This window comes from Rhipicephalus sanguineus, chromosome 8 (genome assembly GCF_013339695.2).
Source record: "Rhipicephalus sanguineus isolate Rsan-2018 chromosome 8, BIME_Rsan_1.4, whole genome shotgun sequence".
NCBI lineage: Eukaryota > Metazoa > Arthropoda > Arachnida > Ixodida > Ixodidae > Rhipicephalus > Rhipicephalus sanguineus.
In genome coordinates, this window is record NC_051183.1 from 30,727,759 (window position 1) to 30,735,803 (window position 8,045).

At 44.9% G+C, this 8,045-nt stretch overlaps 1 protein-coding gene across 1 annotated transcript in view; it reads left to right on the plus strand.

Annotated features, from left to right (window-relative positions):
• The window catches only part of LOC119401630 (zonadhesin), a 297,434-nt gene that overhangs the window by 201,898 nt on the left and 87,491 nt on the right, over window positions 1–8,045 (plus strand). The window contains exon 4 of the mRNA XM_049418805.1: window positions 676–696. Coding sequence (XP_049274762.1) covers window positions 676–696 — 21 coding nt within the window. The remainder of the gene's footprint in view (window positions 1–675; window positions 697–8,045) is intronic.

Here is an 8,045-nt window from a genome sequence, read left to right on the forward strand (position 1 = left end):
ACAGCGGCACATACAAGCCTGCCAGCAACAATACTAGGCGATCTTTTACTCGTGGCAGTATTATTACCCCGCAAAATTACGTATTTGCAGCACATACATATCCGAAATTGTTACAGTCAAATCATGCGGATGAGAACTATGGATTGACAGGAGGACCCACGTAGAACCTAATTCAATCTCACTGACTAGGTATCTCTGCATTATCCACGAGATCAAGTATTCGTGGGCAGAAACAGGATCATTGCTCGTTGAAGATGCAGGGGTGCAGAATACTAGGTACCAAACGCCATTGTGAAAAAATGCGAAATCAGGCATACCTTAACGAAGATATCATAAAAACGCTTTCATTTGCGGGCATGACTTTCAATTTGATTTTGTAGATGGCCGTCAAAAGTGCGGTGATTTGGAAGTGAGGGTAAACCGCTACGCACCTGTGAGGGATCGCTTCTGCAAACCATGGATTACGATGGCTGTGGAGGTGTACAAGCTGCGCTGGTGTGTCTGCAAAGATGGTTACCTACGCAACGCCTGGGGAGAATGCATTGAACATAACAAATGCTCGAAATGCATGCACATACGTAATGTTGACTACAACGAATGCTCGTCAGCATGTCCTGTGGTCTGCGGAGAACGTCCCCCAACGGTCTGCACAGAGCAATGCGTGGTTGGGTGCGTCTGCGCTCCTGGATTTGTACTGTGAGTACATTGAGCTGATTTCTCTGTATGGCAACCGCAGAAGTTTTCAGGAAGATATGCATGAAACAACGCGAAATGCGTTGCTTACTAAATCGCGAAATTGTAAATACCATTTCAACAGCGTTCAGAAGTAATCGATCAAGATTCTCTTCATAAAAACGTAGTCTTGGTAGCGGTAATGAGAAAAAAAAACACTCGTCTTTATAACGATGTACCGAATCCTTAGCCTAACCTTAGCCAATGCTTGAGACGGACTTCACTTTTGCCTACTGTACAGTCGGAACCAAAATAGTAAGGACCAAAAAGAGCGCGTGGTGAAGTCGCCGTCTGCGCCGACTAGTGGAGAGCTATCTGCTTCCGAGAGCATTGCTCTGATTGCTTGGCCACAGCTATGCTCTCGACAGCGGACGGCTCGCCACTAGACGGCGCAGGCTGGAATTTTGTCCCGCGCTGGCGTGGTCCGTATTATTTTTGTGGCTGACTGTATATCTAGTTTATTCGTTACGAAAGCTGTGACTTGATGATCGAAGGTTTACATCGTACTGTCACGCTCTTTTATGAATTGAAGTTCCGACTTTACAGGGCGTGTGCAATGAGCAATTCCACGTCCAGGAGTGTAAATAACTTTCCATCCATTTTTCTAAGCCTCATTTTTCTCACTACTCTTTGCTTCCAGCGACCCCTGGTGGAAGAAGCACTGCGTTCCGGTCGAACTGTGCCCTCCCACCTGTCAGCGTAATTCCGTCTTCCGTACGTGCACGTCCACTTGCCCACAGACGTGCGATCAGCCACGATGGCGTCGTTGTGAAAAGCGGTGCCATGAAGGTGAATGCGTTTGCCTGCCCAGATTCTACAAGAAAATTGTGCGCGGAGAGGATAAGTGCGTACTCTGGCGCCAGTGTTCGGACACGGCAGAATAAATACGAATACACGCAATCTGGCACAAATGTTATTGTCTCTTGTTCTAGTACTGTACGAATATTTGATCTCCTTACAAGCTCCACACACAATTCGATTAATGTCCAAGTTCGCTCAGTTCATGCATCGCTACATGTCGCGAACATGGGTCATTCTAGTTGAGAATTGACATGTGCAACGTGAAGTATTTAGGGGCGATATCGCTGGTTAGCGAATTGCAGTAACACGGTATTTTATGCGCCTGATAAAATATTCGTGTGCACGCAAAGCGCTCATTTTGTGCAATACATTTTGTGTAATGCATTCGCCTAGGATGGCTCCAAGGCTAAAGCCGTATTTTTCTTCTTGTTCTCAGTCGGCGTATTGATCCTCACCTGCCCACCTACGAAAGCTCTCTGCACCTAAAGCAGTTTTGAACTGTTTCCAGAATCAAAGGCCTTGCAAGCGTTCTGCACCTCACCTCACTGCCGCCACGATCGGCCCACCTTTGACCAAACACGATGTCATGTGATGACGTCATCATGTGACGTCGCGTTATGGGAAGTCATAGCGACGTCAATGTGCAGCAAGATGACGTCACACATTTTGGCTATATGTGACATCATGATGACGTCATCAGGTAACGGTGATTTTTTGCATCACTCACATTGACGCCGACGCCAACGACGGTCGATTTTCTTGTTTGATGAGGCATCTGATCCTTTCGCCTTAATAAAAGAAAATGACTTCCCACTTCGGTACTTGGTTTGAACCCGTGCCTTCCCGCTCGGAAGGAGAGTGTCTTTATCACTACGCCACAAGTGTGTGCTTGCAAATTATGAACATAAGTGACATACATGAATGCCTTGTACCCCCGGTGCCGAACAAGTGTAGCAAGATAATACAATGTCACACAGGCCATCTTAAGTGCACTTTGAGGTAGTGCACTTCGCCGCTTGTGTCATTTGCGCGCCGTCACATGGGAACGCTAAGTGACACTCGCTGCACATCGCACTTGCCGGAAAGTGAGTTCGCCGACCCCACTTCATTGCGTCAGAGTGTCTAGCCTCGGTAGCAGTAGCTCGAAAATAAGTAAGTTACTATGGGAAGCTGAATTCATAGTGTACTTTAAAATATCATTTTCGTTATTTTTACTCTTGCTATACTATACCACAAAAAGTAGTTCGCTATTCTCGCTCTCAGGCATTTTACGACCATGGCCGCAAGGGTGCATGCCCAGGACACGACGTTGGTTAGTTGGTTAGTTGTTTCTTAGTAACCTGGCGCAACCCTCCGCGGGAGATTGGCCATGAAACGGGCAGTACTTTGTTTTAGAAATGAAATTGTTTTCTATTCTAAATATGTTTAGAAATAGACGGTTTCCTAAATAACTCATTGATATAGTGAAAGAAAAAGTCATAACAAGCCAATATGGCTGAAAAATAAGCTGAAGCTAGATAACCCGAACGTTCATTTCGTTGTGTCTCACGTAGGAAATCACGTACGGCATCACAAACACCCCTGTGGATCAAACCCAGTATAGGCACCGTGCAGTCGAGTTTTCCACTGTGACTGCAGCGCCAGAACACGCAGCCTAGCGGATAAAGAAAGCAATATTGAGACGGGGACAGTCAAAATGGAAGGCGATGCGCGCGTCTCCCTCCCTGCATGAGTGGGCGGATTGGGGCCGGGCTACAGGTGGTACGCGTGCGCGCGTCTGTTTCCTGCGTGCCCTAACGGCCAATGTCAGCGAAATCGGGACGGGCTAGTGTGACCAACGCAGCTCCCTCTGGTTAGTGGACGGTGCCTGTGGTAGAACCAAGATGAGGAACCATCGGAAGTAACAAATTGAAGCCCAACCTTCGGAGTTGTTCATCTAGCAATCTTTTTCTTTGATTAGTAAACCTTGTGCGCGTTAAAATTATATATGCAGAGATTCACTCTCACTGCAATAGAGGCATAAAGGTGACTGCACCAGACCAGACTTGTGCAGGTATGATCGCATATACCGCGCTTGCCCCTAAGGTTTAATATAAACGCTGTTTATGTCTATAACACATTATTAAGTAAGAACTTATGCCTGACATGACGGATATCTGTTGTGCTACCTGAATATGCCAATCGCAATTACCATCATTCCCCAAGTACACTTCTCTTTCTCGTGAAGCAGCGCGCCGCCAAAGCTGCATTTGGGGGTGAAAGTGCACTCGCTCAAAATGACACTAAATGTGCCAGTTTCCAGGGGTATAACACTTTCTGTGAAGGCTTTGTTGAATTTTGTGGACGTGAAGGAAACTCCCTCTGCAGGCTGACAGGGAGGACTGCCCAAATAAGGAAAATTCAAACTAGTAAACGACTAGTATAAAGGGTTTTTGCTTGTAGGAATTTTATATCGCTATGTCACAATTATGATTGATGTTAGTGCACTGTTCAACCTTTTTAAAGACGATAGTCTTTCTTCGGATACTTAAACGGAGACATTTTGGTCTGTCTTTCTGTCGGTCTGTGTTTAGAAAAAGTTTATTTCATCGTAGGACGCTACGAACATTTAGAAACAGTGTCCGTACAACAAGAACATGTCTGTCTGTCTTTCTGTTTGTCGGCACGTCACTCGATTCAGCCACTCGGCCAAAGTTGAACCACTTGCCCAAGGGCCAGCCATATTGAACGGCTGACTAGGTTCATACTTGTGTACATTGTCGATCAAAAAGCAAACATTACTCATATCTGAGGCGCAACATCACTAGGTAAGTATTAAGTGGTATGTTCCTTTAATAGAAAATGCATACATACGTAATTCTAAAGACCCTAGTTTCTTAAGCTGCGCTGAAAATGCGACTGCGCTGAAGCTTGCCTTCCTCCGTGCCCTCTGCACGAGCTCATTGTTGTGTTTCGGTTTCGGTTCTGTATTGCACTGTACGAATGCCATGGGGCGCCGCTCTGGCATTCCTGTTTTACCCAGGTGACGTGTAATAAAAGAGTGTGTGGAGAGTACTCGTTGAGTGCGGACGTTTCTTCTGCATCAGCGCTTCGCGCCAAACCACATGTTCGGGCTGGCTGGCGTCACCGCCGGTCGCGTTGGTCACCGCCGGTCTTCGCCTGCTGCTGCGCCGGGACTACCAGCCCGCAACACAGCACTCATGTTTCCCGACGTATTGCCATATGGCGTCCATATCTCACGCAGCGCCTTCTCTATCGTCTTTAGACAACATTTACAGCGAAGCACGCAGATACGCGGCCAATTTTTTTGTGTGTGTCATATGTTATCCGAGCGTTGCCCCATATAATGTAAATTCAGTTACAAAGTGACATAAAGAGTTGAGGAGAAGGCTCGGTCCTAAGTACCATAATGCGTACGTTGAAGTCACCGACTAGTATAAAGGGTATGTGCTTGTAGGTGTTTTATATTGCTTTGTCACAGTTACAATTGTTATTCGTCTATTCTAAACCTTTCTTTTAATCACATACACACGTATGTTTCGACTACAGTAATGGTTTTCTAACCACCATGACAGCGGACAGTGAACGTCGACGATAATGCTAGGTCCTAAGGTCCATGATGTCTACGTTGAAATCACCGACTAGCATAAAAGGTTTATGATTCTAGGTGTTTTACGTTGTTCAGTCCCAATTATGACTGATATTAGTGTATTGTTGCACCTTTTTAGGGGATTTTACACGGTGCTGTGGCGTGAGCACAGACACCACACAACGGACATGCCGAGACCCTGAGGTGCTTCGCTTCTAAAAGAACATGCGTTTCTATGGTCATGGAATCCGCGTCCCCGCGGTACACTCACGACTGCTAGAGAAGTGACGAAACGCTGACGAGTGCTAGAGAGAAAGTGAAATAATGCATGGCGATGCCTTCTCAAAAACGGCGTTCCGGAGGCGGCCACCACCTACAATAAAACGCAACGCTTACGCATCACTTACGCAAGTCCCGAAGGAGATTATGCGCGTATTGTTATTACTGAAAACTTCAACAAACCCGCTTTAGTAATTTCTTCTTTCCCTTATGCTTACACACCAGCTCCAGACCTCGCGTTTATGCTAAGGAGGAATGCTCACGAAAGGAACAATTGTTCTTTGAAAAATACAGGTGCCCGCTGACGGCTCCAAATGGCCCGTTTTCAAAATAGAAAACCCAGACGACACACTCTTTTTCTGGTCGTGAAAAATGTTTTACAATGCTTATGTACATGAAGATGTTAGTATTTCTTGCATTGTGTGTTGCGTTAAAAGCCGCCCGTGCTACTGGTACGTACAGTCGAGTAAAAGCGTCTTTTTGCCCACTAACAAAAAGCGTAGTAAATAAGACATATTGACAGGTGTCGCCGTCCTGGGTGATATTGGAAAAATGAAGGTGCATGTTCAGACACTGTGCAACAGTTTGCGGGTTATGTTTTTCGAGCACGAAAAGCAGCAATGATGCACGTGACAAATATGTTTCAGACTCCGCGCGGTTATCCGCGTTGCTTTGAAAGAGGCCATTTAAAAGCATAGTGATTCGCCCATCCCATAAATGTTCGTTCACGTGCAAACGAAAGAAGAATTTTAAGCGCTCGTTTTTCTTTGATAGACACAGCATTATTTAGAAGTAACTGACAAGAAAGCCAAGCAAAATATAGATTATGCTATTTGTAGTATTTATGATGTGAATGTGAAGAAAGTAAAGTTGTCAAAAAAATAACTTTCCGCAGAGAGGAATAACTTTCCGTGAACAGCGCGTGCATCACACGCGCTGTTCACGGAAAGTTATTTTGGCAACGGGCGAAAACCGCCGAGAGTGTCCATATAATTGTTACCGCAATAAAAGAAAAATGGGGCAGTTATACACTAAATAGTGGTGCAAAGACTGAGAAAAAAGTGGAGCTGGTGGCGCTTACACTTTCTCACCCCTTGATGTACTGTGCTATACATGGCTATGCTATGCTGCACTCTCTCCCCTCCTGCTTCCACTCATCCTCACTTATCTTTCCCACCCGCTTGCTATACTATACTATACATGCCTGGATAGCCGAGTGGTTGCGATGCTCACCTTCGGATCTAGCACCGCTATCCACAAAAGAGAGATTACTTGTCCTACCATGTCGATAAAGGCCACGAGACGTCTATGCACCACACGCAGAATAGAAAATAATAATCAGGCTAGTGCAATCACTGTTATTCACTGAAATGCATATAAATCATTCAATGCACCCATTGTCAACACGTTCGATTCCGATGTGGCGAACTTCAATGCCGATGGGTTATACCCCTTGAGACGCTATGTACACGATTGTGTACACCACTTATTTTTGCTATTTGTATCGACTGGAGTTTAAGAAAGAGCCCGATCCATTGAGCTTCGCATGAATTGAAGGAGGAGGAGGGACAGGAAGGAAAGGCAGGAAGGTCAACCAGAAGTGCGTTCGGTTTGCCATCCTATGCTGGGGAAATGGGATTAAGGGATTAAAAGATAGGAAGATAGAAAGAAGTGAGCATACAAAAAATTCGCGTGAGCTTAAAGAACACTGCGGCGTTCCATATTACTGGACGCTGCATCTCGAGCGTATCTCGGTGCACTGTAGATAGTCGAGTCAAGGTGCCTACTGAAGGCTTGCAAGTACCGGACATAACATAAAACATCCAGTACTTGTTGCACGGACTGAGCGTACGGCGATTCCAGCTTGCCGACGAACACGCGAACCTCCTGCATAAAAAAAATTGTCTTCATTAAACTTCAATTTGCTGTGTACTGTTGCATATGATCAATTTGCTGAAGGCACTACCATATTTGACGAGTCCTTCAACGTGCCGCTTCCCGCGACTAACGTCAAAAGTATGATTTTTCTTTGTTGGACATGTACATAACCGAAAACGACTTTGCACTATATTTTTAGCCCGAGGTTTCATTCGATTTATGCGAAAGCAGAGCACGAATGGCTTCAGAATAAATATATATTTAATTGCAAAGTAATTAAGAAATATTACTATAACGCACATGAATGAACGTATTATGATATTGTTTCTGTTGCAGTATAATATCGATTGCTTTGAAATAACACTCTATCAATTGTACGCATTTACAAACAGTTCTATATCGATGACGTCTCAAAGGGTTAAATCGGTTGTTACAGTATTGCAAAAGGCGGTGAGAAGGTAACATCATTATCAAGCAAAGCGAAGGTTTCCCTGAAACTACAGCCACTGAAAAAATGTGTTTACTGAAGAAAATATTTTTCATCACAGCTAAACAGATTTTATATTCTAAATACCACTCGTATATTAGGCAAGCACAGCCGAGGCTTACGCTGATTTCTAGAGCGTTAATAATAATTGCTGCGGTTTTGAGTCCAAAATCCCGATAAGGTTATGAGAGGCAATGTAGTGGAGGGGCTCCGGAAATTTCGACCACTTGGGATTACTTAGCGTGCACCTAAGTCTGAGTTCACGGGCCTTTAGAATTT